This window comes from Vigna unguiculata, chromosome 10 (genome assembly GCF_004118075.2).
Source record: "Vigna unguiculata cultivar IT97K-499-35 chromosome 10, ASM411807v1, whole genome shotgun sequence".
NCBI lineage: Eukaryota > Viridiplantae > Streptophyta > Magnoliopsida > Fabales > Fabaceae > Vigna > Vigna unguiculata.
Genome location: NC_040288.1, coordinates 29,214,442 through 29,240,912, shown reverse-complemented (window position 1 = coordinate 29,240,912; position 26,471 = coordinate 29,214,442). Strand labels below are relative to the sequence as shown.

The 26,471-nt window shown below is 31.6% G+C and overlaps 1 protein-coding gene across 8 annotated transcripts; it reads right to left on the bottom strand.

Annotated features, from left to right (window-relative positions):
- Window positions 1-9,720: 9,720 nt before the first annotated feature.
- On the bottom strand, window positions 9,721-26,298 carry LOC114166829 (protein kinase and PP2C-like domain-containing protein). Of its 8 annotated transcripts, none has more exons than XM_028051680.1 (17): window positions 25,981-26,298; window positions 24,367-24,704; window positions 24,171-24,289; window positions 19,372-19,400; window positions 18,620-18,696; window positions 16,928-17,058; window positions 16,643-16,760; window positions 16,305-16,471; window positions 15,490-15,557; window positions 15,160-15,383; window positions 14,599-14,650; window positions 11,902-12,442; window positions 11,621-11,690; window positions 11,316-11,535; window positions 10,922-11,026; window positions 10,586-10,681; window positions 9,721-10,206 (listed from the first exon to the last, which is right to left on the bottom strand). In XM_028051680.1, exons 3-17 carry the CDS (start codon window positions 24,271-24,273, stop codon window positions 10,012-10,014), a joined length of 2,196 nt encoding a protein of 731 aa, XP_027907481.1. In that variant the 5' UTR covers window positions 24,274-24,289; window positions 24,367-24,704; window positions 25,981-26,298; the 3' UTR covers window positions 9,721-10,011. The 8 variants fall into 8 exon arrangements, with proteins under 8 accessions (XP_027907481.1, XP_027907482.1, XP_027907489.1 ...); XM_028051681.1 differs by having other exon boundaries at window positions 16,928-17,055; XM_028051688.1 differs by lacking the exons at window positions 24,171-24,289; window positions 24,367-24,704 and having other exon boundaries at window positions 25,981-26,295.
- Between the last annotated feature and the right edge of the window lie 173 nt (window positions 26,299-26,471).

The window sequence follows — 26,471 nt, the reverse complement described above, 5'->3', positions numbered from 1 at the left end:
ATGCCTTTCTTATTGTTTAAAATAATAATAGTAATTAATAACCATGTACCTATAATTATATATATATATATATATATATATATATATATATAACTGGATAACTATATATCTATAAGGTGGATCAGTTAGCATTCTTTTATCAGTAATTATAACTATTAAAATGATATATATTTTTTATTTTTATTTTTTAATTTTACTTCTAGATTCTAAATTTAAATAATTATTTATAATAAAAAGATATATTTTAATTTTTTTAATTTAATAATTATTTTTTATAATTCAAATAACTGATTATAATATTATTTAAATTATTTATAATATCTTTTACATAATATTACTTAAAATATTTTTTATTTTGATAACTACAATTTATTATATATGTACATGTTTTTTTTTTCAATTTATTTTAATTATTATTTTTAAAATTTAAATAATTTATAAATATTTAAAAAATACATACATACATTGTGTTGACTATAATAATAATAATAATTTAATAATCACTATTTTATTTCATTTTTATCTTTTCAGTTATTATTTCATTTAAATTTAACTGATTTTTAAATTTAATCATTTTTTAATTTAACTATTATTTAAATTAAATAACTTATTTACAAAATAAATAAAATTTATTTATAATCAAATTTAAAAGTTATTAAAATTTATTTTTATAATTATAGTTTCATTATTTTGTATTATAAAAAAATAACATATCCACATAATATAATTGTTTTCATTAGTAATAATAATAATAATAATAATAATAATTGGTTGATAGTGAAAAGAAAAAATGAATAAGGGTTTGAAGTTTATAAAGATGAAGGAAGGAGGGAATAGAATGAAAAAGGAGGATATTTTCAGAGTTTATCTGTATTTTTTTAATTTTAAAAATTATAATTGTTTTCAATTCTGAAAGAGAAGTGGGTAGCAGTATTGGCAATAAATTGCTTTAGGACCCAGCTTTAAGCATTTGTTCCATATCTATGTGAAAATAGAAGTGAAATAAATTTTATATATATATATATATATATATATATATATATAAAGTTAAATTAAATATTTTGTTGTTTCTTAAAGTAGAAATAGATAAAAAAAAATAAAGAAAAAGTATTTTAAATATGGTATAATTTGATTAAATAAATAATATATATATATATATATAATTATAAATACTATAAATTAACTAATTAAGCAAAATTAACCCCTGTTAGGTTTATAAGGAGGGCGTTTAACTGGGGAGAACAAATACCAATGAGATCTGAGCTCAACCACATAAGGTATTGACATCACTAACAATCTCTCCCTTAAGGGTGAGTCCCTTCAAGTACTTTTTTTCCACCCTTTTCTATACCGAAGACTTTCGATACTAGAACCATATTGCACTCGTCTGAGCCGGTTTTAACCATCGGCTCTGATACCACTTGTTAGGTTTATAAGGAGGGGGTTTAACTGGGGAGAACAAACACCAATGAGATCTGAGCTCAATCACATAAGGTATTGACATCATTCTCAACCCAAAACCTTAAGATAATAGGTTTATGAGTCTTTATTCTTATATAGTGCTCTACTTTCTCATTTCTGATCAATGTGAGACTTAGACTCACACTTGAATTCCTCACGACCCCTACTTTTTTTCTCTCTAATAAGAGTATTGTAAGGGAGAATGCTTTAAAGATAAATAAAACTGTTAATACTATGATTTTAGTTGAGAATGATTGTTATAGAAATGTTTTAAACATTTGTGTATTGGTTACTTTTATATTAAAATATCTTTAACTAAAATAAGTGTGAGGTTTTATTGAGAAACAATTAAGAAAGAACAAGTGATAATAAAGTTTTCTTAAAAAAATTAAAATTAATAATTTAACTACCAAATTGGATAGCATAAAAGGCTGCTGTGACGAATCCAACATCCTTCCTTACCTTATTTTTTTTTTTACATATTTATATGCAAGTATGATGATATATTTCTATTAGATTTTGTAAATAAATATTACAATACTATAAATAAATGGATGTACTATTATCATTAAAATATTTATAATTATATTATTGCATGTTTGCACAGATTAACAATTAAGTTAGTGATATAAATTTACAAAAGTAAATGAAAAGATATTACATAAAGAAATAATTAGAATATATATATATATATATATATATATATATATATATATATATTACATTATTTCATAAAACATGATTAAATTATATCATACTATTATTTTGGAGCATTTTAGATTTTAATTATATTGAATAGATTTCTAAATTATATAATTTCAAACAAAGATCTTATAAAAATTTTAGATTGTTCTAAAGTCAAACATACTTTTAAATTATTTAATTTAAAATTATATTTGATTTTAAGATCATGTAATTAAAAAATGATTTTCTAATTTTTAAAGTATATATTTCACAGAGTAGTAATTTTGTTATGATAAGAATGATACTCATATTTTTTTGACATGGTAGCATATTGGTTTCCATCGAGTATTTTGAGGTGATAAGAATGTTTTTATTTTGTGGTTTGTTGTTTCAAGTTATTACCAATTTTCGACATGTGATTTGTGGTTTTTGTTTATTCTATTGTTTTGTCAAAGTTCCCATTATTATTTACAATTGTGATTCCCATTTGTGTTGTAATTTTTATTTGTACTTGTGATCTTTGTTTTTAACCAATATTTGTGATTCATGTTTGTGTTACAGTTTTTGTTTATGCTCATTATCCCTATTTTTTTATTGTGATTTATGGTTTCTATTTACATTGTAGTTTCATGGTTGTACTTATGATTTATTTTCTTAATTGTGGTTCATGCTTTTGATTGTGATTTGTAATTTTTGTTCGTGCTCACTATTCTTGCTCGTCTTTGTGATTTCATTCATGCTTGAAGTTTTATTCATGCATATGATTTTTGTTCTCACTTACATTTTCTCAAGTCTAGTTTGTTTCATTTTCGCATTACTTTTTTATAATTCTCTTTGCTTTGCTTCATTAGGAATGTTTTGGTATCGTGCCATGTTTATCCGGAATTAATTGGCTTTGTGGTCTTTTGGATGAACTTGTATTTCCTTAAACAAATTCAATGTCCCTATATGATGACAAGACAATTAATATTCAGATTGTTGCAAATTCAGTGTTATGTTAATGAACCAAACATATTGAAGCAAGATATAAGATATTTCTTAGCAAAACATTAAGTGGCAAAATAATACATTTTTAGCAAAGCTTTATCACAACGAATTCATAGATGGGTGTTGGTATGACTTATTATTTGTGAATGATTTTATATGAAACATTTGAAAGTTAGTCTTTGTAAGACATTTAGGACATCTTATAGTCATATCACCTACAACTTGAGGATAAAGAAGGCATCCATTATGCATTAATTCACATTTAATGCATTTTGATCAATAAACTTTATTGATAGATAGCATATACTTTATTTAGTTGTAGTTGATAATGTCCATTTTTTATGCTTAAAACATATCTTTTGATGGTCTTTGGTCCAACATTTTGTCCTAACTTTCGTAAACAAACTTTTTCTTCATAAATGTTGTAAATTAAAAGCATTTATATTTATAAATACACCTAACTCTACCTAAATCATGATTCTTTTAAGTATAGATGTTGTTTCAACTATTTCGGACCTTAGACAATGTGTTGTCTAAATGTGGACAATATATCTTAACACAATGAGTAGTCTAACGCTAAGTATTTAGATAATATTTCGTATTACACCTTTAGAACATGTTTATTGATATGTTATTCTTTAAAATAAGAACGTTTACCCTTTTTTTGTCTAACTAACCCTCCTTAAATTGAAACTAAAGTAGATGTGGCTCAAGTTAGTGAGCTAATATAAAATAAGTTGTTCCTTGTTCACATACTTCTTTTGGCATCTTTCAAAAATCTTTAGATGAAATTTTGTTTTTGTTGTGACATTATAATATTATGAAAAAGATTCAAAATCACCTTTAGGTTTTCATATCTACATTAGCACAAATATATAAACCTTTTCTAGTGAGCTTATTGCCATTAATTGGCATATAGACAAATCTTTAGTGATAAGCTTTTGGTAAAGTAAAGGTGTGATATTGAGTAGAGAGAACAAATGAAGGATGATGTATAAACAAACTACCCATGTTCAAAGGTACCATGTACGATTACTAGAAACAAATGATAGTATTCTTTAACTCTTGCCATAATTAATATGATGAATTTTGTGAAGAATGAGAATCACATATCCTTATACGAAAACAACAATGAACACATAAGGAAAGACCAGAATGAAAAGTACATTTTTTTTAATGTTAGAACAAGAAACTTCATCATGTGCTTACTATATGAAAGAATACAAGAAGGGTTCCATTGTAATGTATAAAGGTTCCATTGTAATGTATAAAGGTTCCATTGTAACTTAAGATAAAAAGATGTGAAGTACTTTCATTGTAATGTATAAAGGTTCCATTAAGGTAAAATGCAACAATCTCAAATTTTCAATATTTAATACATTTTTTTAATTTGGAAGAAAATGAGGACATACAAAGTATGTTTGATTATTTCATATATTAATAAGTGAGCTCATATCTTTAAGAACTAAATATAATTTTTATCATATTGACAAAATCTCAAAAATAAAGACCATGGGTAACAATTTTTAGGACTATAATGAACCTAAAATTATACTTGTGTGCTTTACATCAAGAAGAAGACCATAATCATGTCTATGTTTGTGGTGTTGGATTTTTTTTCCAATGGAAGATACACTAAGAAGATTAAACACTAATGAGTCTTGAGTAAACTCATAACCACTATATCACCTTTATCCCACTATTTTAAGACATTGTAAGTTTTTGTTCTCATATATTATTATTTTTACTCATTTTTATCTAATGTGTGACTTTTAACTCTTACATAACTCAAACACGTAGACACTCATTTAAAGAATTGTAATAAGTTCACTTAGAAATAACTAAAAAGACAAATAATTTGAGTAGATAAATTTTGTATTGATCATACCTTATTACCTTATTACTTTTATAAGATTTGATTTTTAATATGATCAAAAATACGTCTAACTATTCATGTATGAAAAGTTCATGTCCTTTTAAAATATAGAATCTTAAAATATAGAATCTTTCGTATAAATGTGACTATGTTAAGTTCAAATATTTTACTTATATTTTTTTTCTTACAAACATTAAATAGACCTAATCTATTTACTAAATCACCTTACTTTAAAGTTATGTATTTAAAGGAATGAATTAATTATTTTGATTAAATATTTTAATTTTAGACTTTTTATTCGTTAAGATATAATTAAATATATTTTTAGTCCTTAAACTTAACGTGAAACTAGAATTTATTCTTGCCTCAAACTTTGATACATCAAACGTCAACTTAAAACATGTTTGACAAGTCAAAAATATTTAACACAATTGAATTAAAAAGACTATATCTATTAATTTTTAAAGTTTGAGAACTAAGATATATTAAAGTTTGAAACAACAAATCTCAGATTTAAGTATAAGTTTAGGAATTAAAATATAACACATTTTTTATCTTTAAACAATCAATAGTGATTAATGTATTGAGTTCATTTTTATGAGTAAAACTAAATTATATAGTTTATTTCTCTCAAAAGCAACAACCGAAAAGAAACTTTTAATACATTAATTGATTATTCTGATAAAAACGAGAGATAGAAAAAACAAAGTCAAGTTTGAATTATATCATACACACACAAATATATGATGTTTATATTTCATTAAAATGGTAAAATTCAGGGTATTGACCATTATTAAAATAATTCAACAATTACGGGTTACTAATAAATTCTAAATGAAATATTAAGTATATTTTTAATTATTAGTTGGAAAAAAATGATTGAGTTATACACTACAGATTATATGTTGTGAATTATGATACGAGATTCTTCAAATAAATTCATACTTCTTGGTAAAGTACGTTAACTAATAAATTCTAAATGAAACATTACTTTTTTTTTTATCATTAGTCGGAGTAAATTATTGAATGATACACCAAAAATCATGAGATTCAATTTTTTTGCAAATAAGGTTTCAACGTCAAGCATCATGAATTGAATATAAGCACTAATATGATCTATAAGTAGTTAGGATTATATACAACTATTTTAACGATATCTATAACTTTGCACTTGAAAGACAATACGGATATTCAATCAATTATAAAGCAACATAAGCAATAAAAAACTAATAAAATATTGGGTGCCTTATATTTTGTAAGAAATAAAGAAATAACAGATTTTACAATCTTTACAAATTATGCCTTTTTTTTCATTTTCTTACCTTAAACACTTTCATGTTTGTTTAAGTTTATTTACAAACTTTTAATATAGGTTCATCTTTTATGGTATGATTTTACTTTAGTTCCTATCATTTAGGTAACATATGGTGTGATTTTAAACTTTTGTTAACCATACCATCATTAATTAGGTAGTCTTTTGGTATAAAAAGGGATAGAAATTAATAAACACACAACGAGTCAACATAAATTTATTGTACCAAAATGGAAAATCAAATTTTATATGGACAAAGAAATATCAACATTTTATCTATTGTATGTTACAATAATGTTAAGCCATTCATCCTAAAATTTGACATTTCATTCCTTTAATTTAAACATTTTATATTATAATTAAATTTTTTTACCATACAAGGATATGGTGAAGTGTTTATTCCAAATATTTTCTTTAATGGGAGATGAAATTCTCATTTCTCTCTTAATAAATACTCCTTTATTGAAATCATATAACACACAAAATTCTTACAAAATATAAATCTTGTTTGAAAGGTTATACAATAATGTCAGAAGAATTCTTTGTTGATACTGTTGGAAGTAGAAAACTAAAGCGTAAGATTGAGAATTTATCATCCACCGATGATGATGTTGATTCAGAGTTCTCATTATCTCTGAGTTTAGGTAATAAACGAATGGTGGGTGAATCATCATCTGATTTCTTTTGTAAATCATTGACAAACCCTAAAACTACATCCAGTGTTCCAAAACCTTTGGAAGACTCTAATCATCAAGTGATTATGTCTAAGCAATACCAATTCTCTTGTATGTTTTGCAATAAGAAGTTTTCAAGCCCTCAAGCTCTTGGAGGACACCAAAATGCTCACAAGCCACAAAGAGTGCTCTTAAGGATGAACAAAGATATGAGAACATTTGGATATGGCACTCACATGTTCCTACATTCATCCATTCCTCATTATCCTTTTCATGGCTCAATACCCCTTTATTATAGGCATAACATGCACCCCATGACCCATTTGTCAACCATGCCATGGCCTCATTTTTTACCTACCTTTGGCAACCAAGAGTTTCATGAGTCATGCATCCGAAGGCAACAATTTGGGATGACCAACCCTTGGGGAATAGTACCCGAAACTCCAAAAAAAATTATATAGTAGGGATGTGGAATTTGGTTTTAAGCATAATTAAGTTTCCTCACTTTGTTTAACTCATGGTGCAATAATTTTCATCTTTGATGTTAAATTTATCACTCAAGCTTTAATATTAGTTTGACAAATGGAATATGCAATTGTAGTTGTGGTACAATACTATGATCTCTTTATATTTATGTAACAATAATGGTTGTGATCACATGTTGTTTAGATAATATTAAGGTAGCCACATTTTTAAATAATGATTTAAAATAATTTTTTCTATTATTTGTTGTTATTGGGCTTTTTTTGTTACATTGCTTATGTTTTAATGTTTAGACAATTTTTTAGATTGTGATTTTTTTTTTTGCAATGAAAGTTTAGTGAAAAAATACATTTTTTTTATCATTAGAATTAAAAAAATTGGTAAAAATATATCTTTTTTCTTGAATAAGAACTTTTAGTTTGAACTTACTCCCCCAAGTTTAAATGGTTTCGTTTTTGTTCCATAAAGCGTCTCTTTTAGACTAAAGTGAGTATATCATTTTTTACTCCAATCATGTGAAAAATAAGAGTTTCTCAGCGTGTGTGACACTTAACCAAGTTAATCAGATTAGTGACAAATTAACAAAAGGCCTAGTTTTATATACCAAAGATCCTCCAAGGTACTAAAATGAAAATTTCAAATTTAAAGTATCAAATTGAAACGAAAACTTTAGATGTACTAAGATAATATTGTATTGGGTTAAATATATTTTTAATTATTAGTTAGAAAAAATATTCTAGTACACTACAAAGAGTATATATATATATATATATATATATATATATATATATATATATTGTAAGTTATGATACGAGATTCTTAAAATATATTCACAATTCTCGACAAAGATGATTAATAAATTCTAATAAAACATTATCTTTCTTCATCATTAGATAGAGTAAACTATTGAATGATGCATCAAAGATCATATGAGACTCAATTTCCTCTTAATAATATCTCAGGTCAAGTATCATGAATTGAATATAAACATTAAAATGACTTTTACCTTAAAGAAGTTCAATTAGCCTTATTTTTAACTAGTTAGGATCATATACAAACGTCTTAAAATATCTGACTTTTCAATTGAAAGGAATACATATATAAAATCAATTATAAAGTAACAAACAATTATATTTTGTAACAAATAAAGAACTAACTAATCTATACTATCAAAAATGCTTTCTCAATCTTTACAAATTATAGATTTGTTTTCATATTGGCACCCTAAACACTTTCATATTTGTTTGAGCTTATTTTTAAACTTTTAATATAGGATTATCTTACAATGGGAGATTTTTATTTTAGTTCCTATCACATAGGTGACATATGGTGTGTTTTTCAACCTTAGTTAGCCATATCATCATTTACGTAGCCCTTAAGGATAAAAAATAAATGAAATTAATAAAGATAAAACTAATCAAAAGAAATTTATTGGACCAGAATAGAAAATGAAAATTTATGTGGACAAAAAGGTATAAAAATGTTATGTAAAACATGCTACAATAATTTTAAATCATTCATCCTAAAATTTGACATTCCAAGTCATATAATAATTAACTTTTTACTATACAACAATATATGATGCATCTACCGCAAATACTATCCGGAAGATGAAATTTTCATTCCTCTCTTAATAAATATATCATTATTAAAATCACATAACACAAAAATTTTTAAAGAAAATATAAATCTTTTTTGGAAGGTAGTTGTGCAATAATGTGAGATGAAACTCTGTTGATGGTGTTGAGAGTAGAGAACTAAAGCGTAAGGAACTATAATCCATTGATGATGTTGATTTAGAGTTCTCATTATCTGAGTCTTGACAATAAAATAATGGTGAGTGAATCATCATTTGTTTTATTTATTTTTTATTTTTTTGTAAATCATTGACAAACCATAAGAAGACACCCAATTTTGCTTCAAAACCATTGGAAAACACTAATGACTAAGTGATTGTGCCTAAGCAATACCAATTCTCTTGCAATTTTTGCAATAAGAAATTTGAAAGTCCTTAAGCTCTTGAAGGACACAAAAATGTTCATTGGTCGGAAAGAGTGCTCCTAAGAATGGAGAAAGATATGATAACTATTGGATATGACACTCACATGTTCCCACACTCATCCATTCCACATCATTATCCTTTTCCATGGCTCAATACCTCTTTATTATAGGCATAACATGCACACCATGACTCATTTGTACCTACTACCTTTGACAACAAATTTCAGGGATGGGACCACAGATGAAACAATTAAATATCATTTCGAGGTTGAGTCCCAAAACTATATTACAAAACTTTTCAAAAGTAGTTTGATAGTCTAAGATGATGTCATGTCTAGGTTTGAACAGCTTGACTAGATGATCACTGAGTTCTAAACATAACCATACTCATAAAGGCAAGATAGTTCTAAATCATCATCCAAAATGGAGGAGGTGAAGGAAGAACACATACACGTATTTATTAGTTCAATGAATGAATACACAAGCACATACCATTTGTGACAAGTCTCAGAGCATTCAAAATGAAGGTATTGCTAATAAATTCTCTCTGCTGTGGACACAGGACGTAAGAAAACAACGATAACTGTTATGTTATCTTTGCTGCCACGTTCCACTGCTTCAGTAGCCAACCTCTTAGAACACATTCCAGCCTCTTTAACAGTATCTTTTATGATATTTATGACCTCTGTACTGCTTATCACATCCCACAGGCCATCACTAGCCATGACCTAAATCAACAAATTATTAGTTTAATCGTGAATGAAAAAATTGTTTCGAAGAGTATCATAAACGCCAGGGTAATATAATATGAGAGTGATACAAGTAACATATGCATAGAAAGCTTTCAAGGCTTCCCCTTAAGTCAGATTTAACTAAAATAATCGTTACTTAACAATGCCCTTCAACCTTTGGCCGTAAGTGCATCTTCTTTTTCAAGATACTTCAAACCCTTTTGATAAATATAGTTGACAAGATTACCAATGCAATTATCATTTGTTAATTATATACCAACTTATTTTTTGAGATACTTCAAATTCAACATATCTAAGGATTCCATGCACATCATGGACTTCATGCAAATAACATATGTAGCGTACAGCTCTTTACCAGAAACTCATCATCTGGGCACAAGGTATTTTCAGTTATCTCAGGTTCTGCAGTGACAGCAGGCTTCAGATCATCATCGCCAATAGAACGTGTAACCTGTGTGAAAAACAAGTCGATTTTCCTTGTATCAACATATAGCAAAACCTCAAGTTGCCATTAATATCTTTGTTGGTTATTTTGTTAACACAAGATCAGTTATGTGGCAGAAGTTAAAACAGGGAAATGAGAAAGCAAAAAGGAGAGACATCATTGAACTAATTGGTGTCATTATGCACCAATCAGGCCAGCAACGGCATATATAAATGATATGCACCATAGTAGTCAATTTAAACAAACCTGAAGTGCAGGAAGACCAACCCTCCAAGTGTCAACTTGCCAATGTACATGCCCCCCTTGACGAATAACACGTTCTCTCTCTTGAGGACAGCTTGCAACGTGATCCTATTAAATGTTAAGTTCTGATCAATCTAAATGGAAATACACAAAGGAATAAATTAAAGAAACTTTTATAGAAAGAAGGCTGGGTTTATTCATTAAGCTTTTATCCAACATGAGTGCTTAAGCTATAAATTTGATCATGAAACTTATTGAAATGAGCATAAAAGATACGCTTTACCAAGAAACTTAATGAGATGTGTTCAAAAGAGATTATAGGAGCATAAGTACGATTCCATATGCTCATCAAACACCCTCTAAGCACCAGCTATAACAACAGTAATTTTCAGCTCACCTTACTTAAGGAAATTGGATTACCAGCACGACATATGATTGCCCTGCAATCACCAACGTTAGCAACAAATAGCTTGTTTCTGACTATAAGAGCAGCAATGGCTGTACACCCAGGATGCCAGTCCTTCTGGATACATCTGTTGGATTTGCGATAAGAATCAAGCTCTTTTCTGAAGGCAGCATCTGTCCTAATGAATGCTTCCACTAGTGCATTAGCAGGACTGTGTTGACATATTAAAAGAATTAAAGTGTCATAACAATAAGACAAATGGGCATGGGAAACGGGTCATCTAGAATGAAATATACCTGCCCATAAAACCTGAAGTCTGCAAAACAGCTGGTACAGCTCTAGAAGAAAACTCAGCAGCAGCTGCACCTGCATAAATAACAATCATGCTTCTTAATATTACCATGAATGGTCATTAATATGATCGTTGAGTTCAACATAGCATAAGGAATATCTCATCATTAATGGGATAAATAATAAATTATTTTCAAGCTCTAGTAGTAATTATAATTTACTTTCTCTTAAATTAGCATCAAACAAAATGTAAATATTTGATAAATCACTAATACAATATGCATACCCCTATGGCCATCAAAGATGCCAAAAGCATAGACATCCTTCTCATCACAAATACGGGGCAGAATGAAATGTGTATCCTCCATAGTCTCCCTTCTCCCACAGGTAGCATAAGATCCCCAAGACAGTATTGGGTGGTATACAGAAGCCTTGTCATAAAACTCACACCTAGTTATCAAACCAGAATTATTTGCACTAGAGGCAGTCAAAAGTTCACCACGAGTGGACCAACTAAAACTCTCTTGATAAGCCTGAAGGTGTTCAGTCTTGTCCACAGGTTGATCAACATGCAAGTTAACAGGTCTGACATAAATATCTTCTGCCTTCTTTAATTTGCAGTGCTCCATAATCAAATCAAGTTCCTTGACTATTTCATCAAAAGTGGGTCTGTTATTAGGATTTCCTTCCCAGCAGTTGTTAATCATTGATAATAATCTGGACGGTATACCCAAGTCCTCAGTAGCAAGTACGGGCCGTAATCCATAAGAAACAACAGCTGCTGTTAGTTGCTGCTCTGTATAGTTCATTTCAAGCACTGTGTGAGCCTGTCATCAGTAAACATTAATTAATTTTATTTTCGTGCATTTGAGAAGAAAAGTTAATGTTATCCAAGTAGTTTTTCCCAAAGGTTCAAAACCTGCAAAGCTCCAACAAAATAATTACTAAGACTAGAAGTCCATTTTAACAGTTACTTTGTCACAAAGATAACTCTCTTGACAACTATATGATATTGATCATTTTTGACGTGACATAATTGTCAATTATTTTAGAAAGTAAACTTTAAGCCTACCTCAATATCATAAAACTGGCTTGGTAAGATATGATTTACATCCACTTATCTAGTCGATATAGGATTTCTAACATACACCCTCCCAGGACATTGAACATTGGACTAGAGGGAGGCATGATAACAAGTGGTACGATAGACCCAACAAACCTTTCTAGTGTAAACTTTGATATCGTCTTAGAAAGTAGTTTTTAAGCCTAACTAATCACATAAAACTGACATAGTAAAGTGAGGATTGTACCTACTTATATGTTATAATGTAGACATGTCTCTAATCGATGTGGGATCTCCAACAAGTTACTTATCCCAAACTTGACAGTTTAAAAGTTACCTAACTGTAAGTACATTTATATGACATGTCTTAATTTTGCTTTCCCACTTGTTAGATAATAGCTATTAAGTTATATATCTGCTTATTAGGTTATTTTATATTATTGGTTTGGTTCCATCTTTCTTCTACTGATCGTTTACTTTTAGTACAATAGACAGTGGATGATTAAAAACATTGAGATAGTCATTACTCATTCCTATTTTGCAGCATTCATTTTAATCTGAATGATCCAGGCAATGATTCAGTATAGAGGAGGTAGCTTGGTGCATATGATCATGCTATTTCACGATCTGAATCATGACTTTAACAAGCATTTGGAGCAAAGAGTTGTTGATAGGGCCAAGGCCAAATCAGAATATTGTGTCATGGTGCGAGGTAGATGTAAAATGGTGTGAATACATACATCTTCTAAGTGAGGTTGGTTTCATAATTGTGGTGTGACAGTCAGGCTGCCATTCAAATTGCTTATAATCCTATTTTTTCAACGTAGAACAAAGTTCATAGAGGCCAATTTTCACTACGTGCATTAAAAATTTGACAGTGGCTTGCTGCCATTGGTAATGTGTAGACTAGAGAATAACTAGACGTTGTCTTCACAAAAGCACAACAACCACATAGTAGATTTTGTAACAAGCAGAGCTATGATTAACATCAATGCTCTAGCTTGACAGGGAGTCTAAGGCTATTTCCTTTCATTGAGCTGAGCCACTTTTTCTTGTCCTAACCTTTACTTTTCAGAATATAGAATCAAAGAGACTAACAATATTGTCATTGAATTTAGTCATTCCTATTTTTTCTAAAAGTCTAATTATTCTCAGCAAAAGCCCTAAACTCATTATTTTGGCACTTATCCATTTTTATATACTTCTCTGAAAACGAAAGTTCCAAACCTGTCCTTGACTCTTTTGCTAGGTTTGGCACTTCACACTTCTCCGCACCTTAGCTTAGTGTTTTCTGCTTTTGGATTTGATACTTGGTTTCTTTGCTTGTGAGACTCTTGCTTTGGTTTGGTTGTTGCACTGTTTGGGACATTTGGTTCAATTTTCAAATCTCTCCTGAATTTCACTTCTTCCTGTTTAGCTGCTCAATGTCTTTAAGTGGTAAAGGAGCAGCTAGGGAGGCTAATGGAGCTAATGGAGGCTCAGGTTCTACAAGTGTTGGAAGGAGCTCTAATGGTGCCTTTGGTTCAGGTTCTACATTTGCAATTGTTGACTTAGTTTGTGGCTGTTAGTAATTTAAGGTTATTTTTCTGATTTGTTGATATAATTTTGCACTTAAGGTAGGATCACGATTACAATATTCCGGTGCTGCTCTAACCCTTCCAATCCTATCGGTAGGATATCAATTTTGACTGCGTTAAGAAAGATTAAAATTCTTGCTAATTATATTATATACTCCTCGTTGATGAACGATAGTTCCATTGATAATGGTCACTGAGATTAAACAACATTCAAAACAGTAAAGGAAACAAAAAATCATGTCTAGAAACAAATATAGCGTCCATACTTCACCTCATTATAGAACTTGTAATACTCTAAAGACAAGCAAAAAGTTCAAACTACACATAAGATAGATAGACTTACTTGAGCTTCTGTACGAAGATCTGTATACGGCACAACACCAGTAAGGAGTTCGCTGCAGCAAGTCAAATAAAAGTTTTAAAATCAAAAGGAAAAAATTTGATTAAAGTTTTATTTATGCTAGCTTTGTTAAAACCCATGAGAACAAATCAAGAGTGAAGAAAGACAAAGAATGGTTATGTGTATGGTACGTATTAGTTGCAACAAAGAGTTGATAGATCAAGCTGCCTAGCATATCTAAGGTTGACAGGCAATCATAATTTCCAAACGAAGATATGTCTTGTAAATGTTACTGTTTACATGAATATCTCTATAGGACAAAGTAAGAAACAAAAAGAGATGGATGATACATCCACAATTTGCTTGACTGTCCACTTCTTCACAACAAAAGACAGAGAAAAGATATGTTGTTAGATTGCAAGTGCAACTTTGCATGTTCAAAGTTTAAACTTGAAACCAGTCTACCTAAAGCGAACAACAAATAGTTGCAACTGGTTCCTCGTATGGTATAGAACTAGAACCATAACAAAAGTGAAAGAAAGAGAACAAATCCTATCCTCTTACTTGATTGATATCCCGAAACTGTATACATCAGATTTTTCTGTATGTAACTCCTTTCTTAATATTTCAGGTGCCATGTAAATGAGTGTTCCAACCATATTCTTTTTGTGGAAACCACCAGTAGGCTTTCCAGAAGACTTCCAATTCTGAACAGAAACTCCCTTAAGATCATTCTTGTATTCTGCCAAACCAAAATCTGTGAGGTGTGGACAAAGACTTTTGTCAAGCTGCATCGCGGATTCACAAGATTAGTCTGGTGATACATATAGGAAGTACAATATATCAAATACTAGAGACAGTTCCAAACAATCAAAAGATTTGGGAGACATTTACGAGAATATTTGCCGGTTTCACATCTCTATGCACAATCCCGAGGTTATGCAGATATTGCAAAGCCTTGGCTGGAGAAAGGAAGTTGAAGGAATTAAAGGGGGAACATTTGTCACACATTTATTTTCTTTTTATTTTGGACAAAACTGTCAATCACTTTATATACTTAATTTCCAAATTTACCTACATTATTGAAGTGGGTAAAGTGAATGGTTACAAAATTGAAGGAAAAGAATCCATATTGATTTTTGGAAAACTTGATAATCTCCACTTGAAATAGTCCTTAATAAGTAGAAAACCAAACAAAACTGCTGAAATGACATTGAAAAATATTTTACATATGTAATAATAATCTTACTTTGCATGTCTCATAGCCAGTCCCAACCCCGGCTGATAAAGGAGAAATTTGTGTTAAGCCCTCAATTACTAAAGTAAAACTTGTTGAAACCCCACATAACACAATCAACTATTATATCCGAGTATAATATTATGTGCAGTAGTTTAAGATGGTTGAAAAATCAAGAGGTACACAAATGAATAGGATAGTTTGTGAAAATGTTAAAGTCCTTCTATATGTAAATGTGGTTTGGTTTATAGTCCAAGAAAGCCAATTTCTAGTTCTATGAAAAAAACATGTACCCATTTAAGCAGATCACAATGTTTATACTCTGCAATTCTGTCATACATCCCAAATTACACACACCTCAGTTTGACTAAACAAGTGAAACAACAGATATGATAGGAAAAGTATACCCAGGCCAAGTAAATCTCACCCAATATCCATACCAACTCTACACAAGACAAAATCACAACTATACCTAATTGCATTGCCATCATAAGTGCATCATTGAGAGTAGGTATCCACTCTTCTACATGCAACTTCTGTGCAAGATTCCGAGATTCATATAACTTGAAGAAAAACATGTAATTGGGCGGTTTTGCATGCGCCGCAATCAATGTCGCTATTCCCGGGTGATCTAACTTGCTACATAATTTAAAAAGAAAACAGTGAATCATGAACTCAAAAGACTTACATAAATTACCCTTCAGCGTATCAAAACGTTAAAGAAAACAGTAAATCTCATTAGAAAATGTGAAAATAAAGATTTATACAACATTAAAGGAGAGAAAATTGAGGTGATAAAGAGATGGAGACCACAGCAATTGCAATTCTTTATGAAACTTATTAATGTCTTCTGAAGTTGACAAGATGGGTTTCTTCACAGCAACCCTCGTGCCATCCAAAGTCCCTTCATAAACAACACTCTCAGCCCCTACAGTTACCATCACCAACCAAAGTTACAATATGAGTAATCCTCTACCACGAGACATAACCTCAAATTACAAGTACCGAGAAAGATAGTTGAATAAATATTAAAAATTGGGAAGCCAAAAACAAATGAAAAGGTTGAAAATTGGAGAAGGGTTTAGGTTGGTTTACCTCGAGCAATAGGAGAGAGGAGAGTATAAGAAGCTGGAGGGAGATGAAGGGGAATAGAGGGGTTGGTGCAGCAACCCCTGATGCATGTGTTAGGCTCCACAATCTCTATTCCCATTGCTCTTGTGTGGCTGCTGAAGAGGAAGAAGAAGATGATGATGAAAATAAAGATAGACGCAGCAAGGGAATTTGAATGCACAAGAGCATGGTAAGGTATATCATGTGTTAATGTTTCAGCTATGGAAATTTCGTGGTATTGGATACAATGTTGTCACTCGTGTTTTGGCCGTTTCACCGAAAACGTTTCTGGCAGCTACCACTAGTGTAAAATAGGCTTTTTATACCGGTTAAAAAAGGCTTTTTATACCGGTTCTAGCATCGGTATAGATGCAGGCGGTATAGAAGGTTTGATCTTTCTACATCGGTTCCATGACAGGTATAAAAAAATTATTTTTATACCATTTCTAAAACCGGTATAGAAAGTCCTCTTGAAAATGAAAAGTTATGTAAGAAAAAATGACTTACTATACCGATTATAGTTCCAACCGGTATAAAAAATTACACATTTTACACCAAGTATGACCTCAACTGGTATAAAAAGTGATTTATTATTTTTTTTATGAAAAATTCGTTTATGCTTCTTACCACATACCAAACCTGTATATAATTACCCAAAACATCAAAAAAACAAATCTCATTCAATCTAATATTTACATGAAATTGAATGTAATGTTTATATGAAATATAATACTACTCCAAAACTAATTACTACAAAAGTCATAAAACACCTAACATCATCTTATATATTGTATATAATTACCCAAAACTTCTAGAAAACAAATCTCATTCAATCTAATATTTACATGAAATAGAATCTAATGTTTATATGAAATATAATACTACTCCAAAACGAATTACTATAAGTCATAAAACACCTAACATAATCTTATATACTGTATATAATTACCCAAAACATCCAGAAAACAAGTCTCATTCAATCTAATATTTACATGAAATAGAATCTAATGTTTATATGAAATATAATACTACTCCAAAACGAATTACTATATAAGTCATAAAACACCTAACATCATCTTATATACTGTATATAATTATCCAAAACATCCAGAAAACAAGTCTCATTCAATCTAATATTTACATGAAATAGAATCTAATGTTTATATGAAATATAATACTACTCCAAAACGAATTACTATATAAGTCATAAAACACCTAACATCATCTTATTTAAACACCTAACAACAGTTTTTATTGAACAGAAGAAAAGAAAGTGGCGAAAGAGAAGTGACATATGAGATAAAGAAGGACAAAATTCACAAGTTAAATTACTAAACAATGAGAAAAGCCAAATTCTTCTACTCGTCAATTTCTTAAAATAAATAGGAATCCTTATGAATCAACTGAAAGAAAATAATAAACGAACCATGGAGATTCAAAATAGATGGGTGAGAGAAAATTATTACCTTAAAAGTGAGTTTTGTGAAATGAAATTAAACAATAAACCAAAGTCTAAAACATGAATGATGTGTAGAAAATAAAAAACATGTATGATTTAGTTTGAGTACATCAGTATATGAATAAACCACTGCTAAAGAAGAAAGAAATAATCAGATCCATACCAGAAAACTAAATCAGAAGTTAATTCATTTCAAGTATAGTAACCACCGAACTGACCTTGGAAGGATGCACAGAAGATGGATATTACCTATCCAAAAGTCTTTCCAAGAATGAAAACCTCTGCAAAACAAAAACTAAAACCTCTTCAAAACAAAAATGCTTCTACTTTTACATCCAAATACGAATTACATTCCCGATTAAATCAAATAATTTTTTCAAATACTTTTAGAATGAGATTTGTTGGATGCAATGTCATTCGCTGGAAATGAGGTTTAGCACGATTTTTCTTTCTTTCTTAAATTAGGCTTTGATAACTTCAAAAGTTACCTTATACTGATAAAAGAAATTTCCCAAAAATATGTACATAATAATTGAATAACACGACACGAATGAATAAAGTTACTCTCAAATCAAATCTCAATAAATAATAAAAACCTTACAAATCCATCACGTGATGTGTCTAAGCTCCTCCAACATGCTTTTTTTTTTCTCGGAATCTTGACTTGGTAGTGAGTAATACTAGAGTCTTGAATTTAACTAAAGTTTAAACATGCCTTAAAAGTAAGCTGGTTTAATTTTGAAAGAACATATATAAAATATTTCAAAAAAAAAAAATCTTCGTGCCTTCGAAAACTAAGAATAATTATAAATATGTAAAACGTATAAACATTATAATTTCTTAGAACTAAACAAATTATCGTAACTTAAAAACGAAATGATCGTAATTTTCAAAAGAAAATAGACATAAATGAACATAACTTCAAAAGAGGAGAGTGAAGCATTATACAATAGTCAATGTTGCTTCTTACCAAAAGGATCTTCCCTTCTTGTGCTGTCTCTGCAGAAAAAGAAAACAGAAAAAAAGAGAGAGAAAATAAACAAGTGAAGAACAAAGACAAACAGAAATAAAGTTGAAGTTCCTTAAAGAGATCATGAAAGTTTGCACACTGACATAAAAGGTGACGTGTGTCATCAAAGATATTAACCTCATTTATTAGACATTCGATTTTATTTTATTTTAGTCAGCAAACCAAAACAAAACATTGCCTCACTTTCTCACTGCTCTGTGTTTTACCTTCTACTTACGTCTATCAGAAAATATAACAACTCGATTTCCCCATCCCCAATCTTCCAATCTGAGAAACTAAATAAGTCGACATAAAGTAATTCAATAGAGGTGACACTTCAACACACATCATGTAGAGAAACTTTTAAGCTTAAGCAATTAGGAGAAAACAGAGATACGTTTGTCTGACACATAGGAAAGAAAAGAAAAATAACATAAAAACAAGTAGGTAGAGTACAAAAGCAAAAGCAAATAACTAAATTTGACAGATAAAATAATTAGAGTAATTATATACAAACTTATCGTTTCACTAATACTTACAATTGTTTGTACTGTCTCTCTTTTCTTATAGCAACGTATGTGAAGATTGGTATGAAGGTTTTAATTAAAAGATGGTTGAAATTCAAAAAGAGGCTGTCCAATTTAATGGTGGGAACAAGAAAGGAGACTCAGAACTCTGTCCAATTTAATGTTCAGCTGTTAAGAGAGCCAACACATCGTTTCGCTTATAGATTTGTTTCTTCTGTCTCTCTCCTTCAGCGCTTTCTAATTTATGTTCTTCACTCTTTCATGCCCTCACATCATACTACTACTTCTACTCTTGCATTTATGCATGCATTATCAATTATTAACATTCATCATCAACTACACTTTCCTCTCATCATCAACGTTATTTCAACAATTATGAGTCATTGATTGGAAGAAAAGACTTAGATAGGAAAACCTGCCACTACTTTAACACTAAAAAAGAAACCTAGTGCAATGGCCACACTTTTTGTTTAGGGCAATGCATTTCAATTATCAGTTCTAAAGATTTTATCACACTGGCCTGGCAAGAAGCAAATTAAAAAGAAAAAGGTTTATGGTGTGCGGTGAAAGGAAAGTAAAGGGAATCTTTCTAAGATATAAAAATAGCTTATATCTTACGTGAAAATAGTTCAAACTGATTTATTCAATTATAAAAAAAAATTAAAATCCAGGTGCTTATTATAACCAACTCATATTTGGGTGGTACGTTCATGAAGGGAACACACTCTACACACCAACTCATACATTTTGACATATACAATAAAGTAGTATCACAATTTTCTTGTTAGTGTGTCTCCTTTTGGTGAATTTTCGTAATTAATTAATTTCAAAGCTACTACTCCTAAAATGTTTCTGCCACTGCACCTATTAATCTAGGAGGGAATTCTGTGACTCTGAATGACTAATTTATTCCATGCCTCGTTTAAGAAATTTCATTTCAAGTTTGAAAGAGACTACAGAAATCACGTGAATTTGAAAGTGATCTCCATGATGTACATTGAGTCCATTATCTTCTTTGGGCCTTTGGTCCTTAACTCATTTAAGTTTGATACTGATATTCTAACAGTTCTTGTTTTGTTCACAAGAAAAAAAAAGCAGTACTGGTAAGCCAATTGAAGAAATGGTGCTTTAATAATGCGCAACTAAATAATGTTGCTTCCTAAGTTAGATTAAAATTAGAAGTTTCTATGGAATTATTTTTTGTATTGACATTCTATTTGAAATTTGAAAACAGTCACTACATATAATTGTCTGATAATCTCGAGAATCACACCTTTAGAGATGAACACAAAAGGCTAAAACATATCTTATGGAGAGCAACTCAGAAGTTAGTCATAAAAATCTATTGGTCTATTTGGAAAAGAAAAAAAAAACAGGAAAAACAACACAAATAATGATTCCTCTTTATTTGATGAAAAATAAAAATTGACTTTATAAACAAAATATTCTTCTCTTTTCCATTTTGTTTCCTATTTGACAATCAAAGGAAATGTTATGACTCCCACCCAGTACATGAGATCAGTGTGTTTTCTCTTCATTTCTGCTAATAAAAAGGAAATGAGAGCACACAGAGGAAGAATATTCACTAAATACAATCCAAAAGAAGAAATAATTAAGTAAAATATATTTAAATATACAAAATAAAGCAGATGAAAAAAATCTAGAGAAGCTCTACTCCTGAGAGAGAAGACTTTTGATAGTCTTTATCCAAGTAAGCCTTTAGTAACAGACATAACTAATGGATTTCATATAGTACAACCTATGATCAGAAAACAATAATCAAGGAAAAAAAGAAAAATGATTGATCACAACTATTAAATTTCTATTAGAGATAGTACATATTTGCAATTAAGAGTGTTCTTTACAACTATATTCCCTTCATGCTTAAATATAGCAACAAACATCATGCCACCTAACCCATTGCACGCATAATTTGGCCACAAAGTTTACGATTATTATGTAATCCTTGCATGTCTCTGCTTTCATTTTATGCTGCAAGAGTCACACTCTGCTACTCTCAAAACTTCAGTGTGTAGTTCTTATAATTTACAAGGAGCACTTTCATTTAGCATGCCACTCTTTTCTTTCACATAGTAGGACTAAAAGGAGTGAACTGCACCAGCAAAGAGATTTTGTTTAAATATGTTTTAGCAACTGAGTTCAATCCATTTAGTCCACCCTCTCCTCTGATATTTTGGTTTTTAAATTAATGGCTGCAACTGCAACACTAATACTGCATGGATTAGAATGATGTTTGAATAATAGTTGTTTGGCTAAAATAGAATATCTTTTGAAGACACTGATTTACTGAGTTTGAGAAGTTATTGCAGCTCCATTTTATATTTTTTTTACACCTTTTTTTGTTGACAATGGCCAATGGTAACCAGTCTACAGCTACTACTAGCAGCTTTGAAGTAAGTCGTTCTTCAATTTGGAGAGATGGGAGTGGTGTTTTTGCAAGGAATTCATTTGAAGAAGATGATGAAGAAGCTCTGAAGTGGGCTGCACTTGAAAAGCTCCCTACTTACAATCGTTTAAAGAAAGGCTTGTTAATCACATCCAATGGTGAGGTGAAGGAAATTGATGCCACCTTTCTAAAAGAGAAGTTTGTTTGGGCTGCCCAACCGGTTTATAAACACGAGGAAGTGTTAGAAGAACAATGGAAAGGTACCATTCAACTTTATTACTATTGATAAGTTGAATTTCTTGAAACTTTTCGGCTGGTTCTTCTATTTATATAATACTTAGTTTTATACGTCGGTATTAGTATTATCGTTATCTGACATGATGTACCCACTAAATTGTTTGCAATCTCACAGATGTTAAATCTTACTACTCGTCTATGCTGGAAGTTTTTGAAAAAAGATGGGTATGTTGCAATGTGGCAGAAACATTCTAACAATAGCTGCTATCTCAATCGTGAAGCAGGGACTCAACCTATACTGTGTGACCAAAGTGATGACCCAGACAGTGTTTGGTATTGTGTTCTTGCCTTCCTGATACCTTTTTTTATCTTCAATTATGTGATCAATGCCAAATTTACTATCATCTTCTGTTAGAGAGCTTCCCAACTAATAACTACTATCTTTTTTTTGGGTTATGTGGTAATAAGATAAAAAGTTTAGTTATGCACTAGCTTCCATGATGAATAATTCACTGAAGCCAGAAATGAGCTTTTTAAGGCTGAATCAAACTACTGGGGTGAGATTATAGCAAGCTATGTACGTGTCTTACATTGGAAGAAGATGAAATTAAGAAATGTTATGGACATGAAGGTTGGTTAGGGTCTTGGTTTGTGATAAGTGTCTTCGCGGATAATGAAAACTCTCACTCTTTTACATCAAGCACTGATTGTCAGTGAAGCCATTGGTTCCAAAATGACTTCTTAAAGGACAAACTAGGGAAGCCATTGTCAGTGAACAACCCACCTGGAGTTGTTTCCCTGCTTTTATTATGTCACCTTAAGTGATTCAACTTCCCCTCCCCTACATTTCACCCTCTATACTCCTACATCCAGTATCTTTTTTTGTTCCAGCTGATTACATTGTAGCTTCATATGTTTTATGTCATACCAACCCCAGGTTGCATGGCATCTTAGTTATGAAATCCCTTTTTTTTCATTCTCTATTTCCGCAGAACTCCAGTAGGTGTAGTTTGCTTCTCTCTCCAATACTTACCACCACTGCATCACCTCTAACCTCACAACAAAAGTTCATAAGCAAAGCCCCAAAAACAAGGCCACAAGTGTTCTGTTATAGCTATCCCAACACCAAATTATGTTATTGACATGCATATAAGTACAACCATATTATATTTGTCCTTACGAATATCTAATTTATAAAACTAGTTGTTCATCACATCAAAGGAATGTGAGGCATGTCCTGTTTTAATGTAAGTTTGTTGCCAACTGAAAGTGGATTAAGCTAAAATACAGTGATAATTATAATCTGAAGCACAGAGTCAATTTTAAGGTGTTCATTACATATAGATACACCAAAGGAAAATTGAATAGCTTTAATGGAAACATTGTGTGAAAAACCAAGTAATGTAAATTGACTAAGTTTAATGACTTGAATCAACTGTAAGCACAAATAACAAATGAATACTCAAGTTTAAATAGGAGCAAGAAAGTACAGAGACAAAATTCGTGAAGGGATTAAATGAACTAAACAATGGATGGAAAAAACAGTTACAAAGGCTTGTCATGAACTGAAACAAGAGAGAAATGTAAACCTGGTCCGGAGCGAACAAGGGTCAAATTTGACACAAATGGAAATTGACTGAGATAGAAGATTTTGCTCTGCTTGGAAATTGAATGGTGGAACACGTGCAACATCAATCGCACTTAACTCCTGTAAAGGAACAAATCTATCAATTTCACTCATTCAACAAAACAAGAGTAATGTGTGGTTAGGGTTCAAATGCTGACCTTCAAATGGAGAAAGCATATAAGAGATGGACTGTTTCGACAACGAAGGTACCACAATGAGACCTAGCAAACGAAGAGCACAGAAACAACACGCGACCTTGACGAGGCGACTTCGCACGGTTACGGCGACGACAGCTTCGCATGGTGATGGGACAGCAACTTCGCACGGTGACGACGGCGGCGACGTCGCACGGTGACGACGGCGGCGACGTCGCACGGTGACGACGGCGGCGACGTCGCACGGTGACGACGACGGCGACGTCGCAGGGTGACGACGACGGGACTTCGCACTGTGACGGCGACGGAGACTTTGCACGGTGACAGTGACTGTTGGGAAGCTGGGAAGCGGGAGCGACAAAGAAATGAATGAACTATGTTTTGGAAACGAAAAACAGTGTTAAGGAAAGGGAATGAACGAAAGAAATGGGAAATGGAGACATACTATGCCGGTTAGGGATGTCAAAACGGGCTAGCCCGGCCCGTTTTGACCCGGCCCGATTTTGGCCCGATTTATACGGGCCGGGCCGGGCTGGCCCGCAAGGGTGAAACGGGTTACACTTTTGAACCCGGCCCGCAAGCTGGCGGGCTGGCGGGCTGGCCCGCGGGCTTTTTTCCATATGTTACATTTTCAGTCCAAAATCAGATTTCAACAAAATTATTGCAACAAAAACAACCCTGCAGTATATAATATAACTGATCACAAAACAAACAACCCTACAATATATATAAATGACATTTTGCTCTCTGCAAGTCATCAAGACACTGTTGCAACATCAATAACAAGTCTGAATTAGAGTACTTTAGGCATGGAGCATTACCAAAGTGCAAACAGTTACATAAAAAAAAATAGAAGCATTAATTATGGATGAGAGGTTGTATAATTTGTTTGGCAACATGTGCTGCAGAAGCATCTAAACCCTCCAAATCAATAGGAGCATCTTCTGAAATCTCCCCATCATCAAACCCCGGTAGAGATGCCTCAAACAAATTAGAGTTCAGAACAGTTAAAAAGGAGGTGGCATTATAGTTCTACATCAAATATACTGCAGTGTATAAGCAAATTTCAGTTTAAGTTAATGCCAAACAACTCAATCCCAGCTTTGCAAACACGGCACATACAACTTTGCAACTTGGTACTTTCTATCATATAATTCAATCATTAATGAAGAACATATTTTTGTCTCAAGGATGATAGAACAATATGAAACAGTGGCAGTATTTATTTGATCACAGTGCAACGATGAAATACATGTTCTCCACATATCTCCAACATGATTACAGATAAACAGACAAACAAAGAAAACAACCACAACTATCAGCCTATCACACAGTCAGATAAAAAATAGTAACACTAGAAAAACAAGAAAAAAAGAAATGAACATCACCACCACACCAACTACGAAATTGAAATTGGGGGAAAATTTAACCAACAACAGCACAACAATTATGATTCACAGAATGGGTCCAATCCAAACAAGGACAAATCGCAGCAACAACAACCACACATACACCACAACTTCCAATTACAGGAAACCAATTTTAGGGTTACGAAAATCATAAATTTAGGTTACAAATTGAAAGAAAAGGGAACCAGAACGCAAATTACAAACAAACCTGTGTTCGTGGTGGTCGTGGCGGTTGAAATCGTTCGTCAATCGCAGTCCGATGGTGGCGCTGCTGCCCCTGCCAGCGACGTGGTGGATGTCACGGTGGAGGAGAAAGGAGACGCCGTGAATGGCCTGCACTCTGCCTTCGTGTTTCTTGGCCAGCGACGTGGGTGGAGGAGAAACGAGGGTGCTCTCTTCTGGTTTCCCAAAACGCGGGTGGTGGAGGAGGAGGAGAAGAGAGTGTGAGAGGAATGAAGGAATAAGTCTGGCACAGAGTAGAGAAGAGACTTCAAAAAAATTAAACACTCCACCCACCTCCTGCCGCTACACTGCATCTGCACATGTTTTTTTTTTTATTCATTAACTTATACGGCCCGCGGGCTGGCCCGTTTTGGCCCGTGGGCTGGCCCGTCGGGCCACGGGCTTGACGGGCCGGACTGTCATGGATTGGCGGGCTGAAATTTTTGGTTCGGCCCATGTTTTTTTAGTCGGTTGGCG